Source organism: Notothenia coriiceps, unplaced genomic scaffold (assembly GCF_000735185.1).
Source record: "Notothenia coriiceps isolate Sejong01 unplaced genomic scaffold, NC01 NC01_scaffold00015822, whole genome shotgun sequence".
NCBI classification, from domain to species: Eukaryota; Metazoa; Chordata; class Actinopteri; order Perciformes; family Nototheniidae; genus Notothenia; species Notothenia coriiceps.
Window position 1 is genome coordinate 188,829 of NW_011348523.1, and position 26,392 is coordinate 215,220.

The following is a 26,392-nucleotide window of genomic DNA, read 5'->3' on the forward strand; positions in this document are numbered from 1 at the left end:
CTTTGGGATTTTAGCCTTTTGCAGACCATTTACATGCACAGAAACCTATAGAACACACTACAGGAGAGGGAACACCCCTTCAAGCAGATCAGGAGCTCTTTAACATGCAATGCTCATAGAATCTGATACATTAATACAGGTGGTTGCCAACATATATTTTTTTAAATGTTCCCTTAAGTTACACATTTAAAACACAGTTATATTAGATACACATATTTTTTGTTTGTTTAATACAAAAGAAAAAACATATTTCTATAAGGAGTTGTTTGTATTAATTGTATGTATTGGCAGTCAGATCAGTGAAGGGCTTTCTGATCCGTCTCCATTGTTGGCAGGACAAGTGTTCTTTCCTTCATCTATACTCATCCACATATTCTAATTAGTGTTGGATGTAAAACTCAATATACGCTCGGTCGATCACCATTCTTGACATTTCGCCATGGATGCAAACGATGCCATTTTTCAATTATTTTTGCGAACAAGATAGTAGGAAGATACTGCTGGCACACGTATTTGGCAGGCCATGTTAAGTACTGTTCTGTTCTATTATTCAGTCAAATATGAAATTGTTTTTTATTTAAAACATTTTATATAATTCCTTTGCTCATCCATATTTACAAATGTTATTTTTGAGCCTGGAGTGTGTAATTATCACTTCTCTTTATTGCAACATACTGTAGCCAAGGTTAATGTGGGGCGAGGTGCTACAAAGCCAGATGTCACGACAGTAAGGTGATCACAAATACATAAAGCTTGTACCTTGAGGCCAATTTGTCAAAGTTAATGTTATCCCTTGTGTGAAAGCAAAGCTAGGAATGTTTTTCATACTCATCTACAGAACCTTGTGTGGTAGCTTATGTAAAAGTTTCACAGAGTTTGTCTTCCATACAGCTCTTCAAAGTGTTTCTGAGAAAACAGCAAGTGCCTTCAGACACAACACATGTATTCAGTGTCAAAGAGAAATATCAAGGTTTCCTTTTTATATGTAGGACAACTTAAAGAACCATGACAATGAACGTAACCATGACTCTTCTCATGACGCTGAGTCCTTTATGCGTTGACTTTGCTGCATGACGATTATAACAACATGACTAAAAAGATCCATTTAAGCATGAATCACATTCCTTTTAAGAGCAAGCCAAATGTTTTATTTGGAGATGGAAAATTGGCTCCATTGACAGCTATTGACTTAAAAGTAATTCTCTCCTCTCTTATGTGTTAATCGCATATGTGAAGAGTGTACATAAGAAACACTGAGTACAGGTTTTAAAACTTTATCTCAAAGGCTTAAAAGATTTCTTCTCTGTCATATCACAAAATAAACGTAAATAAATATGAAGAGGGGCGGTGTGGTTCCTGATCAATCCTTATGACTCAGTTATTGCTTCCAGATATTTTTGGCTCTCAAAACTCCCTTTCGTGCTGCACCATTCAACGACCCTGTCTGCTAATTGATCAGACATCCCACAGGGCTCCATGAAGGCTCAGACTGACACCAGTGAATATATTACTTTGCATACCATACAATGTGGGCATAATAGCGGATCATCCCCTGTTTGTATACCATACTGTAGAGCAACATCCATACAGAACGGTGAATAGAAGTGTTATGTAGAACAAACATATGGATGTGTGTGTGTGTGTGTGTGTGTGTGTGTGTGTGTGTGTGTGTGTGTGTGTGTGCCAATGACATTTTAATAGCACTTAAATGTAACAGGGAGTTAAATGCTTAAAAGAAAGTTTATGTTTTGATTTTAGTCTGTTTCATTTGATCATTTGATACATGCACAATTTGAATTTTAACAAAAAACTAAAATTCCCTTAGTGGAAATAAAAAAATTCAGAGAGAATACAGTTTTAAAAATACATACATTTTGGTACATAAGAGACATAGAAAAATTGCTGGCCCCACAGAGAAAAAAGGAAGAAGGCCTGATTTTCAGTACAGACATGACATTTTGATTACTTCGGATGGGCTCATCTTTATGGCCAGCAGGGGTTTGATGAGTCATTTTGAAAGTGACTAGGTTCCTGTCATGGATGTATTTTTGCTCTCTGCTTTTCCGTCACTTCACGTTCAAATGATTTCTGGTCGGGATTTTGCTTCAGCAATTTACCTAATTTACAAGCTTTATATGGCCCAATCTCAAAGTCAGAGGAGATGCACCCTACCTTTATGTGTTCTTTAAAAAAAGAAGGCTTTTTCAATGCTGCCATTGTGATTTTTCAATGCAGGAAAAGCACAGTAACGTTAATGATGGCCGCATCCCATTTATGTGAGCCAGTTTCGCTTAATGGATGTTGACATTAATGTTATGCTTGTTGTTGTAACACCTGTGGTTTTCCTGCTCAAGTCAAAATATTCAAAAAATGTGTCTGTCTGTTCACGGCTAAGGTTGAATTGTAAGGAATCCATCTGCCCATAATCTTTTGTTCCGCATTTATAACTTATGTTGGAGAACCTTGAGGTAATTCCCAACTTTTTTTAGACAGGTGAAGGCGATCGGGCAGTTACAAAGGTGTAGCAGTAAAGTCGTCTAGTGGCTGTAAATGTTCAGTGAAGGTTACAATTTGCCAATGAATAAAACCTGCATTCCTGAAAAAATAGACTTCACTCTCACTTAATGAGACAGTATCTGTTGCCTCAGAGTTTGTCTTCATTCAATCAAACATTACGGCAGTGGTTACAGTGTTTACTCCAGTTTTAGAGTTCACTGCGTGATACATAATTAAATAACACATATTATTGAAGTACTGAAAGCCTTAAAAATATAAAACCATGTTCTACCATGTTCTTCATAGCCAAACCCTAACCAGGCTGGACAACAACATGTTCTCACTTTAATAACTACAGTCTAGGGCTGCATATTTTATACAAAACTCCGGTATAAAATAAGTAACAGTGTGATTTTTCAGTTTTTGCCTGAGTATCTTTTTTCCGACTGAATGCTTTGGCATGTGGGGTCTTTTATGAATGAGAGTGACTGTGTGAAGGCATTGTCTGCAGTCTTACGGGGTTTAAAGCCTTGGGTGGAGAAACCCAAAGAAAATAAGAGTATAATGCAGGCTCTCGTTGATAATGTGCGTCTGGTTATCTGTCCTTGTCGGTGGCTATGGAAAGCAGCACGCATTAAGTATCACTAGGGAATTGTGGCTCAATATTTATTTTCTCTTATTTAAAAAAACAACAATTTTGTAGTGGGGATGGGAATCAGTCATTGATTTTTCCATTTTCTTTACCTTTGATGTCGTTTTTTTCAAGCTACTTTCATTGTTCCATTATATGTATCACTGTGCATGTAAAGGAGTCGATGGAATAAAACACTTGATCATTTGTCAGATTAAGTCATTTTGAACATGTGAAGCCAAATGCATATGCCATACAAATAAATCATTCGCCATAGTTGTTTAAAATCGACTTTAAAATATTTCAGCTAACTCGTATTCCCTCTCCCTGAAGGGTAGTGCCAGTATATCTCCATTGAACACTTGCTTCGCTCTAAATCCTCCTCTTTTATGCGAGTGAATAGGGCACATGTTCCTCTGCTCAAAGCAATTAAACAAAAGGGATTGAATAACTTTTGTACTTATTTTGGCAGAACTACAAAAACATGAACCCACCAGAAAAGAGACTACAGCTGTCGGCACTATCTTGTACATCCAACCACTTATCCTGTTCAGGGTCATGCAGGGGGACTGCAGCATACATCTCTGATTTTAAGAGAAACTGAACATCTTCATTGAAGTAACCTCTAACATTATTATTAATATTACAGTTTAGGCCCTAGCTGTACTCCTGGAATAATTACTGCTGTGTGGGTCTTTTCTGTTTTCTACTTGACTCTCTAGAGCCAATTTAGGGCTTTGCTATCTATTGTTTTGGTGAGTCATGCATTTACCTGTACATGCATTGTTCTATTTTACCATCCGTTGCTTTCTCCCTGCTGTTGCTGTACAACAGCTGGCGAGTCACTAGTACAGTGTGGGGGTGGGGGTCCTCAGTTTAGACTAAAGTCCATGGGACTCCACTTGTGTGAATGCCTGTGTGCAAGGACAATACATCAATTACACAGACAATATTTACAAGTATTTGTGAAGAGGAACTGGATTCAAATTGAGGAAACGCAAATATGTAGCTCCCCAAACAATAACAAATAGGAAATGAAACTAAGCTAACATAATTTTGTGAAATATATAACAAAAAGAAGCACATCAAATGAGCCGAACGAAACAACAACTCACTAAAACAGAGAAAGATATTAAAAACAATACAGGGAAATGCTGTAGAGATAAGTGGCACAAATTACAAAACTGCATGGTGACGTGTTAATTTAAAATAAATATTTCTGATTAAGCTCTGAAGGTTACCTGTAAGCTCCAATTGTATTCAAGTAAATGTAGAAGTACTCCTGAAAAAGTCAGTACCAACATCCAATTTGCTTCTTCTTAGATGTCTTGGTGGCCATTTTGAAAATGATTGTTGATGTTGTGTAACATGGCCTGTTTAGTAGCCTCTAAACACTCCATTAGTAAACTGAAGCGATGTTTTTGTTTTACATATATACACAGGACCTTTTTTTAATTAACTACAGATGTAATGTGTACCACAAAGGAATATTGTTGCAAATTGTTTGCAGTTAACAAAAGACGCTCACTGGCTGCTTTATCAAACACTGTTATGGGGGTTTTCTGCATAGACGCGGATTTGGAGTAAGCAATGTGCCGAATTTAAAGACGTCTACCATTTGCGATTGTTCTGTGTTGAAAAAGCCTGAATGTGTGTCTCCAAGTGTGTCAGCCATTCTGAGCCGCAGAGTCCAGTGTGTGGTGTCGGGATCCCAGAGTTAATAGATTTCTGTCCCTGGTGCTTTTAGCGTGTTGATCTCCTGCTGACGGCTTCACACTCTGCTTTAAGCACAGAGCTGGGGGGTGGGCGGCTTAGAATAGAGCCTCCTTAACACTGCAAACATTTGGTTAATGTACCTTATTACTCCCCTATTGAGCTGATATTCACTTTCCATTCATTCGCTGCCAGGGAAGCGCCTCTGAAATTCCACGTCTCGCACGGGCCATTGATAATTATGCTTGCAGACGCAGTTTTTTTTAATTCCACACAGAAATATTTGTATCCTAATTTCTTCCCTCATTAGACGTAGGAGGATCCAGGGGTCCATTAGAAGACCCTCTGACATTAATTACACCGTTTGTTCTATATCTTAATTTTCTTCTCCTTTTGTCTGCTACTGGGAGATTTCTCTCCCAACATGGATGCATCTTTTTGTTTGCTTCCTTATGCTCTCGTCTTTGGCATGTTATTTTACATTCTCTGCTAAGCATCACACAATACTCCATCCTCCACGCCGCCTGCCTCTTCCCCTGTAGATATTTGTGTTTCTGTATATGCGCCTTCCTCCTTGACTCTTTTCCCTCTCATCCCCTTCCCACACATACTCACTGTCCTTGTACTGTGGGCAGTGTACATGTGCATTGAAGCACTTGAGACAACTTTTCATTTTTTTTTTCTCAAACCGGCAAGCCACTTAGCTGCTTTATATAGCAACTTCCCAAGGAGAGGATTAACGGCAAGAAACATCAACAGGCAGGCAGGCATGCTTACACACACACACACACACACACACACACACACACACACACACACACACACACACACACACACACACACACACACACACACACACACACACACACACACACACTTAATTGTAGTAACTTAGCTTTGGTGCAACCCTGTCATCCACTTTTTTTTGTGTTTTTGTTATGGTGCTATTATCCTTATGGGATTCTGGGATACTTTATAGGCCTGCTTTTCATCATACTGAGCGAGGAGAAAGCAAATTTGACTGAATAAAATCCAGTGCAGCCCGTGAGCCTTTTGCCTCGGTTATTTGATCAAATGTTTTGTCTTGCCAAGGTGGGGCAGTTTGTGTCGAGTTGCTGCTCATGGGGCATCGCTCTCAGATGGGCCCGCACTTTACTTACCAGATCAGAGAGAAATCACACACGTTTGCAGTGCAGCGTGCACTCCCACTTGCCCATGTTTTGCCGCACAAACACACGCGCACACACTTACACACATAGTACATTCTTCATTATCATTCCAGAGCTGATAGGCTCTAATTATCTGCCTTGGCTCTGATTAGTCTCTCTGTAACAAGCTAATTAGATGGAGTCTTGTAAAATCATCACCACCATTACCACAGAGACATGGATGGGAAAGACACCAACAAGCAGGAGGCAAGGAATGTGTCTTGCACTGCTCCCCGCAAAGACTTGATCGTCAACTAAATATTAAGTGCTAGAGCTGATTTCTTTTTGATTAAGTGCCTAAAGAATCTTTATCCTTTCTCATTATTCATCACGGGAGGATTGTTCCCTCTTACAGGGCAGGATGATCTGGCTTAAATTGCATAAACTGCCGCTGTCGACATTTTAGGAGATAGCATCTAAACATTGATTAGTTTCCGTGCCCCCACTATACAGTTGGCTATTTATCCACAACCAAGCGTCGTCAGATCCGAGTCAGAAGTTTTCTCTGCGCAGAGCAACTTTAAAGCCTGAGCAGAAAGCTAGATTAATTCTCTCCTCTAGCTTCTTCCTCCCTCCGTTATTATCCCTCTAACAATCCTTTTAGGAGCTGTCACACACTTTATAGCTATTGTGTTTCAGTTGTGAACACTCCAGAGCTAGTCTGGAGTGCAACACATTGTATTTCCCATCAAAATGCATCTTCAACTGTAAGCTAGTTAAAAAAGGAAATGGGAATTGGGATCTCAGCATCTGTTTTATACTTTCCAACTCATTTGAGCGCATACCGTAGGTGCTGTAAAAGATTTATTATAGCAATTCATACAGTTTAAAGACTTTATATCATTTTTCAGCTTGCATGTACCGCTCATTGCCAATGCAAACGTTTCTATTATTGACTATAATTGACTTCGAAGAGACACTATGTTACATAATAATCGGAAAACAAGTAAAGTTGAACTGTTTACTACAACAACAACAACACATCTGCTGCGTGTCCGCCCTAACTAGGCACAGTAAACTCCTGCTGCTTTTGCTCTGGATTACAAAGTGCATATATAGCCTGTGGTCACACACAGGAGAGCTTTTACATAATGGGATTTCAAATCCATAGTTACTTTCAGCCCTTAGGTAGCTCACCTCTGTGCGTAAGTGTGCACAGGTGTTTGTTAGTTGGAGAAAGGGAGGGGGAAGGAAAGACACTTACATATGTCAGCTTCGTCAAGGGTGCAAGCATGTGTCTGGTTGTGACAAGACGACTTGCCTACATGTCAAATCTTAGCGATTGTGTTCATATGTGAGTTTATCCTGGCAGGGGGCTCTCCTCCTCTGGTTAAGGCAGGTGGCCTATGTGGATCGCAGCCTACTGAACTGGTTGGCAGCTCTTCTGACATTCCTTCATGCCACGCTGACAACAGATCACAGCCAATATTTGCAAAAAATGGTGTCTTACTGTAGCTCACAATCCTGTGGCATGCTCTACTTTGCAAGAATAGAGTCTATGCAGAAAGTGCCCTAGATCTGGCCTGTGTCACTGTCAGGAGAGTTTTTGGTGCACATTGTTTCCATATTTTGTCACTGTACCTAATGCAGATAATGATCCCCTAGCCTGAGCTTCATAAAAAGGCACGCTAAGCTAATGTCATAGAGGCTGCAATGCAGTATTATACCGCTTCTCCTTGGGCGCTGCTGTGCAGTCTTGCTGTCTGCCCTGACTCAGAGTGAGCGAGTTGGTAATTAGATTCCTGGAATCTTCTTATTCACTCCAGTGAGGCAGTGTGCAGGCGACAAAATGCCTGCAGCCACGAGGCATCATCCCTAGGCCCCTGTGGGAAGATCAAGGTAGCTTTACACAGACTCTGTAGATGAGACTGTGGCTGAGTCTCTCTCCCATGGGATCCTGAATGTGTGGATGGCTGAGTGGGAGCCCAGCACTGCAAAAAAGGAATTTTAACAACAATTCTTATTTTTCGTCTAAAAAGTCAAATTATCTTAAGAATGTTTTTGCTTAAAGGTCCCATGTCATGGCCATTTCTACTGATCAGAATTCCATTGTTGAGGTCTACTAGAATATATTTATATTGTGCAAGTTTCCAAACTCACATTGGTTTCTCATACAGCATCTCTGTAAAGTATGTGTATTCACTCTCTGTCCTAAACGGCTTGTTAGAGCTCCTGCCCCCCCCCCACTCCCTGTGAGCCCAGTATGCTCTGATTTGTCGGGACGTTGAGAGGCTCGTTGTTGCGATCTGCTGCGAGGAGCGGAAATCTGTCCACTCCTCGCAGCAGATCGCAACAACGAGCCTCTCGGCGATACAGCGAGAACAAGCGAAATTCATCCTGAGCAAACACTCACAGCCGAAGGAAAAACAATAAGTGTGGCTTGATATTGAGTAAGAAAAAGGTTTATAACGCTGTGAGAATGGGTCTGCGGAGAGCATTTCTCAACTTAGTTGACCAAAAAACGTTTACCCATTTAAACAGTCGTGGGAGATACCTTGTTTGTTTTAAACATCATAAATACACAAACAACAATGAATACTTGCAGGTTTTGTACCCGAATCTCCCACTGGTCCAAACAAAGTAGGAACAGCATCGTTCTTCAGTGCCCTACGCTGTACATATCCGGCATGAATCGCTGAAAGGTTTGGGAAGCTTTGGCCCATTCCCAAACCGACCCCTACACCCTACCCATACACCCTACCCATCTGTTTGCGCGTTCACGCGGAGGGTCCGCCATATTGAGGGCTGTTCCAAAGCAACGAGTGTGGAGCGGTGTGGAGGGGGAGTGGGCTTATGGCATGAGCCCTCAAACAACGAGCTATACGCGTGTGGACTTGATACCGGCGTCATCTACCTGACCGGAGTCACGCTGTGTAAAGTCCGCTCAGCAAAACACGCTGTTTACTCAAGTAGCTGGCCAGTAGAATCCACTGGTAACGTCGATGGTAACGAGACCTCAATGATATCTCTCAGATGTCTTTGAATTCGGTGCACGAAATCACATACCTGTGTTTGAGTCAATTTAGAAAGAAGTAAATGTATGTATAGTCAAATTATAAAGTGTCGTATACTATGTACATACTGTAGCATCAAGACGAAGATACGTTATAAACGATCAGCTGTAATTTCACAACTAAAACAGCACAGTAAAATGGTTGGATTTTATTGTGTCTTTATTGGGAATTTTGACAACTATTGATCAAAACGAGATAATCATGTGAATTGCTCATGTTAGATACAGTTACGGCATTTCCTGTTCTTACTGATAAGGAGCCGTCCCAAAAGCTTGATCCAGTTTGGACGTCCCAGAGATGCTTGTTGTTATGAGACGCGTTGCGGCTCGCCTCGAAAGTAGAGCAGCAATAGCCGATCGCAGCCAGCGGGACAGTCATTCAAAAAGCCTCGCCTGAGAATCAGACAGCTCCGAGTCGGCTTCTTCTTCTCTTCTACTTTACTTCTTCTTCGCTTTCGTCTTCTTCTTCTTCTTCTTCTTCCTTCTTCTGCTCGGTTTTTTGGCGGATTTGCAAACCACTTTAAGGTGCATACCGCCACCTCCGGAGTTGGCTTGACTCGGTTTGCATTTATAAAGAATGCACACATGTGTTTAATCGTTAATGTCAGATATGTACTAAGTAAATACATTTGTTCCTGCTCAAGATTAGATTCAACTTTATTGTTATTGCACATATTACAGGTACTGAGACAACGAAATGCAGTTTAGCTTCCAACCAGGAGTGCAACAAGCAGTAAAGTGAAAAGTAATGTACACAATCTACAGGATAAAATATAGAATGAATTGAATGATGAATAAACAGTGAGGGGTATGAATACACTAGATATACACAGCAGCCTGTGAGCAGTATGAACAGTGTGTATGAATATGCTAAGATATATAAAGTATGAAAACGGTAAGCAGTGCAAGTATAGTATAACATATATAGATATTAATTTCATGATGATAAACATTGTGGAACAATGATGAAAAATGTGAATGGAAGTGGCGACGTAAAACTGACACAAAACAACAACAAACTTTTGCCGAGCCAATGGAGAGCTTCATCAGCAGCACGGGGTAAAAACCACCAATGAGCGCTCAGCTCGAGATACCAGCGAGTCGTTTCCTATCAAGCATTTCGCCTCCGCAGCCCGTGGAGAGGAACTGCGGCGCCTCGCCGCGCCTCGCTCTCAAGGCTGCGGGCGTCTTTGTCCCGCGAGATTTCAACGTCTCATGTGAGCGAGCCTCCAGAGCAAGTCGGACAAAATGACTAACCATCATGCAACACACGAGCAAGACGTTGATCGAAATTGCGCAGGTCTGCGCAGGTCTCGCTTGTCTCAAACAAGCCTATTTACTCCCTCCCAGCTGCTCCCTCCGCCTGACAGGAGGGAGCCTCATTGAGCTGCGAGTGTGGCTACGGAGGGGTAGAGTCGAGGGAATGGTTTTGGGATTGGGCCTTTGTCCCAATCCCACTGCAGTCAGCATGTTGTTGTGTCCCTGGGCCAGGGCCGGTCCTAGTCATTTTGGTGCCCTAGGCGAGATTATGATTTGGTGCCCCCCCCCCCCTCCAAGCAATACACAATAGAATATATAATGAATAAATGAAAAATCTCGAAGAAGACCAATACACTACAAAAACTGAAACATATTGACAAAAGTCACTAGAACCCCCCCCTCCCCCCCATTGACAAATTACTACTGGGCCGGTCGAGATTCCCGGGATGATTTTTAGTCCAAGTCTACCCCTGCCTACATGCAGTGCAAAGATAGTGTGGTAATTGACCAAAAACTCTGAACTGAATCGAGACGGTACAGGTATCAGTTCCACATTGCAGTTACAAGAATGACTGAGAGATATTCTAATCCTTCGGCATTATGTTTTGCCATCTACTGGGAATCATTTATAACTGGCATACCTTTACCCTCAGTTGACTCGCTGCTAGTCGGTTCCTCGGATTCCCCTGGCTGCTTTTTCCCACTCTACACACACAGTTACATGACAGCTGTCACTTTCAGTAACCACAGCTCCGTCACTATCTCTCCACTATCCCCCAGGCCCAGACTGGTACCTGAACAAGGTGAAGCTGAAGATCACTGATGTCAACGACAACATCCCTGAGTGGAATATGAAGCCGTACCCATACCTGGCCGTGGTGTCTCCAGAGGCCCCCGCGGGAACGTTTGTCTACCAGCTCCAGGCTCTCGATGGGGATGAGGGCAAAAGCGGAGAGGTGGAATACTTTTTGTCGGATGGTAAGTTTCTACTTTACACACAAACACTCACACACCAATGAGATGTATAGGATGTATTCAAACAGGCTGTTAATATGCTGGCCAGCTATGGACCCTTGGAAATAAATACAACCAGCAAACACCAGCACAGTGGCTCAGAAAGACAGCCTGAGGCATTCACACATTCATTCATGCATTCATGCACTCTTTAGGTGTCCATTAGTTTCTCTGTCTCTCTGTCACCCTGCCTCTATCCACCTCTGTATCTCCGTCCCTCTCTCTCTTTCTCTCTCTCCCACATATGCACACACAGCCACAGGCCCTCACACATTTGCTTATGCACTTATCATGCACTCTTGTCTATCTGTCTGCTTCTCTCTGTTTCATACAAAGAAGCATGCACACATGCACTCACTAACACAAACGCACACAGTGGGTTGTTGGAATGCTGCCAGAGAAATAGACCCCCTGGTGGTTGAGGGGATAGAGATTTTTTAGCATGTCAGAGATGGGGGGGGGGTTGCTAATCTTGCCAGTGGGGCTTTACAAAACACTACCGATTTCCCTTTCACTAACATAAGTCCATCACACATATCTACTTATGTGTGTTTAACCACAATTACCAAAAGGTAGCTGTGGTCTATAATACAACAAGTCCTCCAACTCATACGACCAAATAGGCCGATTGTTCAGGCCCTTATTACGACCAAATATGTTGTTTGTTCAAGCGCTTAATACATCCTATAATTACGTTTGAAAGTTTTTGCCCTTGAGTGCTCCCGTTCAATGCAAACGTTACAGATGGTCGTTTATTCACAAATAACCCTCTCTGTAAAATCCTAAATTGTATGATAGTTTGGCCATTAAAACGCTTTTTGATTAGATTTCTAGCGAGAAGTGTATATTTTACTTTTAGAATCCACGTCCAACCGATATGTAGGATCTATAGTTTGATAGATATTACGAAGATGATTTGAGGTATGCGCCAAAACTGAATACGTGACGTGGATCATAAATATATCAGCAACGAAACAACATTTTCCATTTCTTTTCACAGAATACGTCTCCCTACAGTATCAACACTAATTCGGCTGACTTTTATATTTGATCCAATTGGTATATAGGTTATATTTACACCATAATGGTGCACAGCTGATAGAATGGGATTTTTTTGTAGTTTTTAAAAATATTATTTACTACCTTTCCAACTCCTCATGCAGTTGACTGTCACAGGTATATACAGGTTCATGGTACAATGCATAAGCTTCAAATCGAGAGACTGAAACTGTATTTTCCTTTACCGTTCTGTTTTAATTTCACAATAAAGTTAATAGTCATATTATGTTTGATATTATTATGTTTTATTACACCACTGGATTTTTAACCCACACCGCCTAGTGGTTAAAGCACGTTATTGAATTTGGTTGTTAGATACGTTATATTTGATGAAAACATTTAAATATTAACAGTAGCCTACATACAAAATAGGGGGAAAGTAGAAGGCATGATAGAAATATAGAATAGAAAATATCAAGAAGATACTGTAGTGATCTCTACAATAAAACAGTTTATTGCAGGACGTCCAAAGATATTAACAGGAGGATGTGCAAAACAGACAAACTAATAAGGCTTTATTCAAACATTAAAGAATACTTTAAGTTAAGGTCTTCTTTTGAATAAGATAAAAACGTTGGGGTTATCCACAGATAAATATGAAGTCCGACAAAGTACTTAACGTCCAATATATTGCATAGTTTATTTTGGCACTTGACAATCACCTTCCCTGAATTTGACTCAGGTGTAACTAAAGTCTGATTTAAGGGTTGTTTATATTTCACATCATTAATCAGAATCTGCAAAGTAACTCAAATAAATGTTGTGGAGTAAAAATACCAGGTTAACCTCTGAGTAGTGGAGTAAAACAAAGTAGTACATGCTGCTGTAACAAAAAAATTCCCAACTTGGGATCAATAAAGTATATCTTATCTTAAGATGATCGATGGCTACTGCCATATTTGCAAAATTTGCCTCTGAACCTTGACAAGTGCATGTTTCAGGCTTATCAATGGACAACAGGAGGGGTCACAGACATAAGACCAGCTGTTAAATAAAGCTCTTCTGACCTTAGGTGTCGTGTGGGTATATTAATTCACCCATTTATTAATTATATGTTTTAAATTTGATAAGACCACTGTGTTTCGTATCCCCTAAACCTAAACGTCTTATAAAGAGACGTACCATAGAACATGTTGCGAAACACACAATAGCCAGCATGTGTAGACCCGGGGGCTGGACCTGTCCAATTCCAGTTTTGGAAAGTCTGCCGTTGCATCCATTCCATTTCATAGAGCTGTTGTCGCTCAGCGTAACCTTGTCGCACTGCCACTCCAACATCCAATCAGAGGGCTTGATGACTAATCACAGGGTTTGTAAAGCAAGACGGATGTTGTAGTCCCAAACTATATCTGGGGTTTCTGGGTAGAGTAGTGTCTTCGGAAACTGTAGTTTCTTAACTCCGAAAAAACTATTTGTTTCTCTGAATCGAAGGTTAAAAACACAAAAGCATTGTACACAATTTAAACCAATCAATATTGTGTAATTAACAAGGATAAACTGATGTTTTTTAGTGGATGAGTAATGCAGATATCACTGTGTAATCATTTGACAGTGAGGGGAATATATCGGGTTTTATTATGAAAACTTTGAGACCGGAAAAACTGTTTTCACCCACGCTAACTTTACATGGAAGCTGCATACACGTTATCCGGCGAGACCTCAAATCATCTTCGTAATATCTATCAAACTATAGATCCTACACATCGACTGGACGTGGATTCTAAGAGTACAATATACACTTCTCGCCAGAAATCGAATCAAAAAGCATTTTAATGGCCAAACTATTCCACAATTCAGGATTTTCCAGAGAGGGTTATTTGTGAATAAACGTCCCTCCGGAGCGTTTGCAATGAACGGGCCGGGAGCATGTAGTTTCTTACACGACCACTAGAGCACCTCTAGTGGTCATGTAAGAAACAACATACACTTTAAAACGTGTCTCTGGATCGTAATAAGGGCATGAACAATCGGCCTATATGGTCGTTTTTTGTAGGAGGACAGGCTGCTATAATAACATGCTTGAACCATTTTTAAGCAAACTGAGTTGTTTCGCTACTGCTCAGCCCTGATTTCAACATTTCAAATGTATTTATTTAACCCTCTTATGCAGTGCTTAACTTTTAAGACCTCAAGGGGATGAGAGTAGCTGGCCAGAGTGAGGTCAATCTGTCTGATCCAATTTTTTGTATTTAACAGTAGTAGGAAAAGTATAACATTTTATTTAAAGGTGCCCCGTGGAGCTTTCTTGTAAACAAATGTGAATCTCTGCATGATGCAAACAAAACGGTGAAGCCACTATTTAAAACCAGAGCACTACTTATGGTCAGAAACTCCACAGGGTGGAGGATGTGTTACAAATTAAGGTTCTGCTTTCCTGCAACTACAGAATTGTATCACCAAACGTCAATGTCAACATTCACCAATTAACACACATTTATACACTCATGGCAGGGCTGCCTTACAAGGGTCCTAACTGCTAATCATCTATGTTCATTGACATACACACACCAATGGCACAGCCTTCGGGAGCAATTAGAGGAGCCGTTTCTTGCCCAAGGGCATTTCGACATTCAGACTGAAGGAGCTGGTGATCAAATAGCCGATCTTCTGGTCTACCTTTTCAGCCTCAGCCGCCACATTGATGAATACTAATAAAATAAAAAAAATAAAAAACTCTAGATTGTGCATAAATAACTGCTCCCATTAATTTAAATGTAGGCTTATTGTCCTTTCTGAATATTAATGTTGATTATTATTCTGTGTTGTGTCATTAAAAAACGTCTGTCCTTGAATGCCAAAACAAGCAGATTTGATTTAACTGGACATTTTGAATATCATTATCATAAGAAATTGTATTAATCAACGTTGAATAAATGAAGCTTTGAAATAATGCCTTGTTATTGGTCACCAGTCACAAAGGGAATATTTGAAAAACAAAAACAGCAAGTCATGAACCATCACATCAAAGCAGTATCAGATTCAATCAGACACATCTCTAAAAATAATAGCGTGTATTTATCTTGCTGTTGCTTTTGAGGACTAGCTTACCTATTTATAAAGTGTATAGTGATGGAAACAAAAATCTCCTGTAATGAAATATTAGGCACAGTGCCAAACTACATCAATTTGTTTATGTTGGAATAAATGTGTCAGTTAGGTAAATTGCTTTCTATCTTCTGTTCTGTACAATTTTTTCACATGAGGTTTAGGAGTAATACTGCTATCTCACCAGATTCTTTGGAGACTGATACACTTTCATTTTGGTACCATTATATGGAATATTTTAAAGTTTAAGGTTATGTAGAGAAAAGGTTCAAGACATATTGCAATAGAGAAACGGCTTGAATTAAACCATCTAAAAAATCATAACTCTTATAGAAAGCCTTCAAAATTGCAACATTTAGTCCATGACAGTGCTCTTCATTATATTTACAAATATTTAAAACATGTCTTGAAATGGGCATTGCAAATGCTCATGAGGAAGGAAGTTCATTCAACCGACTGGTGTACCACAGGGATTAGTGTTTGGTTCCTCGTCTCTTCTAACTGCACATGGTCTGATTATTCGCTCTAATGGTTTTCTTATCACTGCTGTAGCTTATTTGTCTAGGCCAGCGGTTTTCAAAGTGTGAGGCGCGACTCCCCAGGGGGGCGCCAGAGAGCTTCAGGGGAGGCGCAGCGTGAGAAAAAAATAACGAGAAACAGTGAAATCTAGCTAGTTAACTTCAGCTAACTTTATGCTTGCGGCAACATGGATACATTTTTTGTGAAGTTACCTAAAGGGAGAGAGGAGACAGCGTCTGGCAGAAAACGGAGGAAGTATGATTAGTTGAAGCTAGGATTTTCATGGACCGGTCCTGTCAGGGGCGGACTGGCCATCTGTGTGTTCTTGAGAATCACAGAACGGCCGGTCGTCAGCGAACCGCCCTTTATAAGTACCGGTCAAGGCTGCAGCCAGAGGATGATCTGCATTTATTCCTGTCTACATTGCATCCCCCGCATCATCTGCCTGTGCGCATCAAAGACGCAGACTCATCGTCCCCACTAAAGTAGGGGTGAGTGTAATGAGGAGGCAAAATTGACTGAAAAATGCTAACCTATTACTGCACCGAAAATCACTCCTAGCACCCTTATTACTTATCCTAGCTGCACATCCAACACATCGTTTGTGATCGTAAGGAGACACAGAATCTACACTCAAAGATTACACATTCGCGGAGAAAATAACAAAAACCTACATCAAAACATGTGGCGCTAGGTAGCCAAAAACGCTAACATGGCTTACATTGGTCTTTGTCTGGTCAAAACTGGTCTTCAATGGCATTAAAACGATAAAAACGATGGTGTAGTTAATCAAATGTGTCTGTGTCCCCTTTGAAATGTTCTGATAATCCATAAGCAATAAAACTGCTTTTCCATTTCCAGATATCAGAGCAGGGATATGCCTACGCTCAGCGTAGCTTGAGAGTCTATGGGACGCTTTCCATTCGATTCTATTGGCTCTAACGGTCAGGAAGAGATGTCACATGTCAAAATCGAGCAAGGGGGCCCAGAGATATGGAAAATCCACCCAAATGGACCCAGAAGAGGTTTCTTTTGCTAAATCTGTCTAAAAAGGTCAAATATCACTTGTTTTGCATCAATCTTGATACAGAGTACTTATTATCTGTTTTACTTTGGATTCCTAAAGCTTTTAGTCTACTAACCCACCATCCAAGGTTAGTTTTCACTATAAGTACAACATATTTTGGACGGACACTATATATTTACAGTTTTTTACCATGTTCAATCTGAATTTTCTTTAAAATAAAAAAAATCTATATTGATTCTGACTTTTCTACATCCAACTCACAGGTTTATCATTACTTTTAGAAAAAATATTATTAATTTAACCCTTAGAAGGGAATATATGGTCATTTGTTCTGGGAATGTCATTTTCGAGCCTGAAACCTGAAAAACAAGCTTGGGGGCTAACAGGTTAATGTTTTAAGGAGGTGACGCTACTCAGCCAATCAAATTGGTGCAGTCAGTGAGTCAGCACGATAGATTCAAACACACACACTGAGACGAGACAAGAAGAGAGAAACAGTCGGAGTCATTTCAAATGGCGTGCTCAAAAAAGAGAAAGGTAGACAGCGAAAACAGAGCATTTAATGACATTTTCTGGACCTCTTTGAAATACAATTGAATACCCCTACATTAAAGCAACAACAACAATAATGATAATAATAGCTAGGAGGAGGGGCGCAGCTGTTCTTATGTTCTCTGAGGGGAGGCTCACCTTCCAACACTTTGGAAACCCCTGGTCTAGGCTCTATCGGTGCTGCTCTCAGCATGCCTCAATGGTATCTCAAGAAAGATTATAACATCAAACCTTAAACTCAATATCTCTCTTAAGGGTCTGTTCAGAAAAATGCAGAAGCTCACATGTACAATCTTATACAACCTTTATAATTTTTCAATAGCTGCCAGTTACTGCTCACATTAACTTTAAGTTACCAATGCTCGTCTACGCAGTGGCAACTAACACCTACCTGACCTGCTCCTTCAGGTTTATTAGCCTTTCATTAGCTACGATCTACAATGACGACTGTAGTCCTACTGTCACTTGCACTTTTTCTCAAAGACTTCTTTGAGAACTATTATGTACCTTATTCTTACATCGCTTTCGACAAAAGTGCCTGACAAATGAATGAATGTAAATGAAAATTCAGCTTTGAAACACTGCTGAATGTCCACCATACTGCCTGAATACAAAGTAGCAATTACAGAGTCCTTTTAATAAGGCTGCTTTCAATCTCTTAATCCATTGGGTGTTATATCATAGTGTTGCCTATCATAGTGTTGTACAAAACAGAAGATTTAGTTTAAACGTAGCAAGTTTGTTTTGTCAGTCCACACTGTGAACTTGTTTTGATACATACATTATTGCACAGCAACACTGCATTAAATGGTAATTTTAATTTGTATCATATAATAAAAATAAGAAAACCCACATGGATCTTGGTCCATAACTCGGCCAGTCAGAATCACCTATTTCAAATTGCCATCAGCGAAACATTTAGTTTTCTAGCCCACAGTATTGGATTGGTTTGGATCCAGTGCTGGAAAATATAGACATTGTGTTTCCCCTGTAGGTGGTGACGGCTGCTTTGCAGTGGACAAGCAGACAGGCCAGGTGGTGACCACAGGGCTGGTGCTTCAGAGGGACAGAGAGTACTTGTTAAGCGTGGTAGCTCTCGATGGCCTGGGCAGCCGCAGCCCCCCCGCCATGCTCTCTGTGGTGGCAGGAGCCAGAGCACCAGAGTTCACCAACACCAGCTACGCCATATCCATACCGGAGAACACACCTGAAGGACAGCCGTGAGTACCCCATATTCTACCATTCACTCAGACATTCATAGGCAGGGATGATACAGGCAAAACATCATGAGAAAATATTTGTTTAGTTTTGTAATTTCTCACATTTTCTATCTAATTATGATATTGTGACATCTCTTTGAAGTATTTTCTTGTAGTTAAACAGGAGCTTTTATTCAAATATGGTCTATTCCCATGTGGTTTATCACCAAACACTCTTTGTCGGATTCTTTTGTTGCCTCAAAAGTTATAATTGCCTGATACTAAGGAATAAAAAAAAGGATGAGCACTATTAAAGTTGTATTGTCAGTGTACCTCTTATCTGTACATTTCTAAACACTAGGATGGATGCCTGCATGAAAGCAAACTGATTAATCGACACCAGAACAGTTGTAAAATTAATTAAAACTGAAATGCATGCAGGCATGTCTGTGCAAAAAACAACTCCTACATTAACTAATTCAGACATGCATAAAGGCACCCTTGTCTAAGATGTGGATTCCCAAACGCTACCTGTTAAAACTTATGCTGATGAATATTCATTTGGTCACACCAGTGCGCTCGAGCGTAAATTGACATATCATCATCACACACCATTAGGGGAACGCAAACTCTCTTAACCGTAAAAATAAACATTGATATATGCATAATAGTATTACATTATAACAAAGGACTGACGAGTAAAGATTGACTGTGTTTATAGCACATAGTCAATGGGCCATATAGGAATTGATTTCATTACAGCGCTGTGCTCATGTGGGAAAAGAGGATTTCAATTTTAATCCAACATGTGTGCAACTGATATTGAACAGTAAAGTTGTTCCTTAATTTTTTTAATCTGTTTTCTCTTTGTTTCCGCAGCTTCCTGGCTGTGTTTGCCATTTCTTTCCAGAACCAGCCTATCATCTACAGCCTGCTGATCAATCCCAGTAGCCTTTTCAGCATCAAGCAGGACACAGGGGAGATCAGTCTGACCAGGACGCTAGATTACGAGAGTGACCAGCGTCGCTACCTGCTAATGGTGCGAAGCAGCGAAGAGCCCGGCAGCCTCAGCACTGCCACAGAGGTTAGTTTAATTAGAGGGAGATACAGCCAGCAACATGAGTCATAGAGGAGTTCATACACTCAGTTTAAACAAGCCCAAAACTGAGGTCCTCTGTGATGCTTTATTCTGAAATCTGTCACACAAGCATTTACTCTGACTGCTGAATTAAACTGAAGAAGAAAATATGATGTTGTTGTTACTGCACTGTGCTCTCCCACTGGACATCCATAAAGCTTTCAGAGTCACCAGTTTTCACCTAAATGTTATGTGTCTGACAAGTCTGCATCAGAGGCAATGATCTGATGTCAGCGCTGACCTGTTGACATCAACAGTGATAGCAACAGAGAAGATGCAGCCGAGTTTTTGGCTGTCTACAGAAAAAGGCATGGCTGAATGGTTCTGAAATGTTAACAAGTCACCCGGGGGACTAAGTGATTATTTTTTTCTTCCGTTTGTTTTTCAGCCCTTTTTTTTTTCTAATCTCAGTAAGTGCGTGTTGTTGAGAGTGTGATACTGAGATGAACTTTGTAAAATATAGCACACACTCTGAGGCACGTCGCATAAGAACTTCTCATCCGAAAAACTTAATTCACAGCGAATATTTCTAGATAAACTATTCATGAATTCAGGATCATTTAAATTATTAATTTAAAGATTTTGTTTCTCAATTATCATGTCAGGCACTCGCTTATCACCGCAGATTCAGCAGACAAAAATCTCCTTCTGCTCAGCCACATGTCTCAGTATAGGAGATGGAGACTGGGGAAACCTATCCCAGTTATTTTAGGACTATTACTCAGCTGTCACTTCACACTTTACACACAGTGGTGACAGGGAGCTTGTAGGACAGGGGAAGGGGGGCTTTTGTTGAAAAAAAACACACATGCTTAGAACATTTCTATTTTTGACTCGGACAAATCATGAAATGGAAGATAAAGGATGTGGTGAACTGTCGACTTGAAGAACTATAAAATGCCATTTAGATTAAGGACTGGGAGAATGTACAGGTACAGTATACGAGCATTCCGTATGGTTGTCTCCTGGATGTGAACGCTATTAAAGAAAGGCTAATTTTATATTCTTCCATTCTGATTTTGTCTGTTTTTCTCTCCTCCTTTCCTCTCCTCTCCTCTCTCCTCTCCTCTCCTGTCCTCTCGCCTCTCCTCTCGCCTCTCCTCTCTTCTTATCCCATCACACTGGCACTAATCAGGTTCAGGTGTTGATAACGGATGAGAACGATTGTGTCCCGGAGTTCCTCCAATCCATCTACAGTGTGGATGGAGTCCCTGAGACTGTAACCACAGCAACATCCCTGCTGCAGGGTGAGACTCCTCTGACCCCATATTTCACATCCATCTGTTCCTTTGTAGAGAGAGAAACTCTCCAAAAAGTCCCTTTTTCTGCAGGAAAACAACAGATGTATTCTGGGAGAATGCCAAGGCCTTTATTCAGAACTTGATTCATCGTTTGGCTTATAGACCCATAATACGTCAATTTTTCACGAACCGAAATAAACTAATACATCTTTCACATCTGTGATCATCATCTCAGTTATACTCAGCTAAGCTAGCTGCTACAAAGACAGCATTCATTTGTTTTGATTTATTATGTACTGTATGAATGATGACATGTCAATGTATCTGTTACTGCATGAGGCTACCTTATAATTATCAATTATGAGGCTGAAAGCGTATCTATTGTCATTGCCGCTGCTTAACTTGAGTGGCAATGTTTGTAAAAATACACACTGAAAAATCCCTCTGAGGCAAGAGTAGAAAAGTGCTATACTGTGTATTTTTTTCAATAATTTGATTTTTCTGTTTAACAATGTTTGATAACATACGTTTCTAACTAGGACGTGTTGCCTCTTTCGATAGAATGTTCTGCTTGTTAAAAGATGAATAGTGAATATTTGCATGAGTTGAGTCAAGCATGATAAATAGAGCAGTTCTTTATACTATACACTTATTTTGACATCTTTAGACCTTTTCCCTTCTTCACGCGTATTTTTAGATACTCTACCTTTGGGTTCTCTTTGGAATATTTCACTACACAACTACTTCTCTTATGTTTGACTCACAAATTAAGGGGCTCAAGGCATAAAAAAACCCTAGCTACAGGAATTATTCAGGAGTATTCTTTTTTAGCATTTCACTATGTTGACTGTTTAGTTTTGTCAAATGCTTCTGCACCTGTGGGATTTCAGTTCCACATGGATTACCGAAAGTGATTTGTGAGAATCTACGGCTGGGAGAATGATTCTAGTGGATTCTCGTTGGGAAAAATGGAACTAATTTAATCTTAAAACATTCGAATACACAGCCTAGAGCGGCAGAAATGGTTGGCTGTGCAGAGCTAGCGGAAGGAAAAATGGCACCAAATGCAAACCAATGCATCAACAAAAAATAAAACAACCAGTAGCGTAGGAGGAACTCAGCAGAGGAGAGATCAAAGGTAGAGAGATTGCACAAAGGGAGTCTTCAGCGAGACCTACTGATGGGAAGTTATATATCGCTATGCTACAAATACAGACCGAAAAGATATATCTTTATGTTCCAATAAAAAGGCCCCTGCAACACCTGTAAAATACTAAATTGTGAGACCAAGGTGTTTTGGCTTTTGGTCATCATGAAATGCATTACGATCAGCATTTCTGGCCTTGAGCCAAATGGCCATGAACAAAACCAACCTTTCTAGTTGAGCCAGCGGCCGATATGTGTGTGGATGAATATGATTGATCATCTTTCATATTTATTTGTACCTTTCTGCTTTATGCCGACCCTATTTAAATGTTATGTTTTGATCTTATTTATAACTCTAAAAAGGCCACAAGCCAAAATGCATTGTTCTTCATAAGAAGAGTACATCAAAGCATAACATAAGTCATTTTCTGTTGGCAGTACAGTAGGTGACGCTAGACTAAGGTGAATATTTGCATGAGTTGAGTCAAGCATGATAAATAGAGCAGTTCTTTATACTATACACTTGTTTTGACATCTTTAGACCTTTTCCCTTCTTCACGCGACATGGAAGTAGGTGAAGTTTTATGTTTATAAAATGTTTTGCTATGTGATACTTTATTCTACCTTTTAAATATTGAAATGCCTGATAACAAACAAAGTATCTCCTATCACCATGGGTGGCCAAAAAGCTGGATAAAAAAGCTAAATAATGTTAATTTTTTAATCTGCCGGTCTGAACTGCAAACTAGTGAAAAGTGCTCATGCACCAAGGGAGTGAAATCCCCATTACCCCAATATCAGATTGCATTCTACTAGGCAAAGACACATGAATACTTAACAATGAGGCTTTCACTTTAACTTTACCCACTGAGGTTGATGGTGAAAAAGAGAAATAGTCTGGAGAGAAAGCACTAGGTTTAAATGAAACTTTAAAATTGAATGATTCATTCCCATTAAACACTCCAAAGAAGTATTTATATATAGAACAGTAAAGAACTATATTACAAAACATTGAGGTGAGAAGCATTGAGATGCAAGACTGCTACTGCTGATTCCTGAAAAACAGGAAATACACACATCAAAAGAATTTGCAATATGCTTATGTTCTGAGCTAGAGGGGCTGTGTATGAAACACTGACTTTAAGTGAAATTCAAACAGCAAACTTAAATTAGCTCGGCTACGGAGGTTGTCAATATCAGTGGCTGTAGTTCCATCACACGTTAGAAACAAAATCTATATATTTTTTTCGGTGTAATGACCACGGAATTAAATCATTTCCAAACGCTTGCTGCAGAAAAAACAACTTGTTTATTTCAGTGGGTCTTTTTGCCGTCTTTAAGCTCATTTTTACAAATGATGGTAATTACTCTGAAGGGGCTCAGTCAGTGCAGTTTATGTGCTAGTAATTGTGGCTGTCAGAGCTTATGATCTATTGCATGTTCCGCAAGGCCATAAAGAGATAATGATCTACACAGATGTCAACATATTCATCAGCGGATGCCATCTCATCAGCTCGTTTCGATTAACTGTGAATTGATGGTCCATGTGTGATGTCTTCCCTCAGTGTTGGCCACGGACTGTGACTCGGGGTTAAACGCTGAGCTCACCTATTACACCCTGAGTCCGGACTTCAGCATTTCACCGCACGGGACCGTTTTCCCTGCGGGGCGGCTGGATTACGAGAGGCCCAACCATCTGTACGAGTTTGTTGTGATGGCGACGGACAGCGGGGCGGAGCCTCACTCGGGGACGGCTACGGTTCGTGTGAGGATGGCAAACATCAACGATGAGACCCCCGAGTTCTCCCAGCCTGTGTGAGCAGCTTTACCACTTATTCTTACATAATAGCTGTCCATTCTTTCCCATAAATCCTTCTCCGTAATTTGTGGTGTTCATTTTTACACCATAGCTTTTCACATTTTTACCTTTCTGCCAAACAAAAATACAACAATGACCGAGATAGGAACTTTAAGAGAAAGCTGATGCTGATGTAGTCATCTATTGGCTGTATGTAAGAATAAGAAAAGTGCGGGTCCAGGACTCAAAGGTGCTAGTGGATCAATAAGCCATTACAAAAAGTATGCAGTGTTAATATGTCTTTGTGAATGTTGCTTCTGAAAACACAAAAATTAGTTTATTTGCAAGGCCCCCCTCATACACAAGAAGCAGCGTGCTCAAGGTCCACTTATTTTGCTGCAGGCTTTGTTACTGTAGCCCAAATCATAAAAGCAAAAATGTGAGTTTTTCTCAGGGCCCAGAGTTCAGCTATGACGATCAAAGTTTGTCACAAAGATGACAAGTTTAAGGAGTGTTTCTGCTCCTGGCACTGAGTTATCTCGGATCCACCAGATGAACGCATTTCATCACATTTAATCTTTGCTTTGCTCTTTGAACCGACAAGGTAGTAGCTTCACGGATACATATGTCGTTGCTTTACACATCTCAGACCCGTTTTCCTTCAGGCTATTTGGCGTGGTAATATTTGCTGCTGGCCAAATTGCATCAATGGGGCTGTAGTAAAACCCACACCAGTTAAGCAAACTCAATATATTTCATAGTCTGTCCTGCAGGTTCGATAAAAGAAATGTGTCTTGTTCAGAAGTTCAGTGAAATCGCTGGGGTTTATTTTGGGCATTCTTCAAAATTATGCAGCATACTGGCATCCGGATGCAATCCAGTGTGTCCTCGAGCACCTTTTTGGCGAAGCTGTTTGAGTGGGTGGGCAGGAACTGTCACTGTGGCACTGCTGCATTTATTCACCAAAACGAGTAAACCCTTGTCCTTTCAGTCATGTTTGAATGACCTTCAAAGAAGGCTGTTGCATACCTCTGTTCCTCGCTCGTGTTGCATTGTCAGGTGTCAGTCTCGGTGTGTGGCTCGACACAGAGCCAAACAGGCGGGCAGAGAGGTGGAGATGTGGGCAGACAAACATAAAAATGAGGAGAAAAACACACTGGAACACGGTAGCAGGGCAAGCGAGAAGAGAATACCAAAACATGCACAGCGAGGAGACGGGAGACAGCCAGTCAGATATGCAGATAAACGGAGAAAGCTGTCGGCAGCCAGACAAACACTCATGCCAGACCAGCAGACAGAGAGAAACGCAGGCATGTTGCCAGGCAGGGTGTGTTGGTCACTCTGTGGATAACTGATATGTAGATAAGCATTGTGAGAGCGGAAGGGGGCATTACAAGGCTGGTAGATACTATGTAGATTACTCAGAGGTAGAAGAAGTACTCAAATCTTGTACTTAAGTAATAGTAGAAGTACCAGAAAGTAGGGATACTGAAAGTCCTGCATTCGAAATGGGATTCAAGTAAAAGTACAGAAGTATTGGCATCTAAATATACTGAAAGGAGTAAAGTACTCATTATGCAGATTGGTCTATTTCAGAATAATATATATTATATGGTTTGATTATAATTATTGATGCATTGAAGTGTTTATCAAAGCTGGTAAAGGTGCAGCTAGTTTTAATGACTTAGTATACTGCAGGGTAGCTTGTGAATTTACTCCCGGTGTAACTAAAGTCTGATTTAAGTGTTGATTATTAAGTATTAAATGAATATAGCGGACTAAAAGTACACTATTTATCTCTGAATTGTAGTGGAGTAAATGTACAAAGTAGCAAAACACTAAAATACTCAAGTAAAATACAAGTATCTCAAAATTGTAGATAAGTACAGTACTTGAGTACACTTCGTTACCTTACACCAATGACTTTTATTCATTTATCTTCGACTCGGGTTGATTGAGATCCTTCCATGCAAATATCCTGGCTTGACCTCTCGGTTGTCATCTGTAAAGAGGCTCACAGTGAGCGATGGTCAGGCAGAGAAAATGCAAACAGCCGACATGCGGCCGGCCGGCAGACGGACAGGCGGCTTCCTCCGTCTGAGTACAACTTCACAGTTCAGTGAGATGAAGGGAGATGCTTCAGGAAGACAAGCTGAGGGAGTGTATACGTCTCATCCCACAGAGCCGCGGAGAGGTGGCCTCTGAGCCGGGTGACAGATTACAGGTCACTCATGTTGCCACGGAGACTGCCGCAGCGGGCGGAGACGAATCACCCATCAGCGTTCTTCTGTAAACCATCAATCACCTCTGACTCCTCACTACAGACATGGACT

At 40.6% G+C, this 26,392-nt stretch overlaps 1 protein-coding gene across 1 annotated transcript in view; it reads left to right on the plus strand.

Moving 5' to 3' along the window:
- The window catches only part of LOC104949275 (neural-cadherin-like), a gene marked incomplete at its 3' end in the record, with an annotated part of 64,198 nt that overhangs the window by 18,549 nt on the left and 19,257 nt on the right, over positions 1 to 26,392 (plus strand). The window contains exons 2-6 of the mRNA XM_010775609.1: positions 11,102 to 11,299; positions 18,532 to 18,757; positions 19,616 to 19,820; positions 21,010 to 21,121; positions 23,827 to 24,076. Of these exons, the coding sequence (XP_010773911.1) occupies positions 11,102 to 11,299; positions 18,532 to 18,757; positions 19,616 to 19,820; positions 21,010 to 21,121; positions 23,827 to 24,076 (991 nt within the window). The remainder of the gene's footprint in view (positions 1 to 11,101; positions 11,300 to 18,531; positions 18,758 to 19,615; positions 19,821 to 21,009; positions 21,122 to 23,826; positions 24,077 to 26,392) is intronic.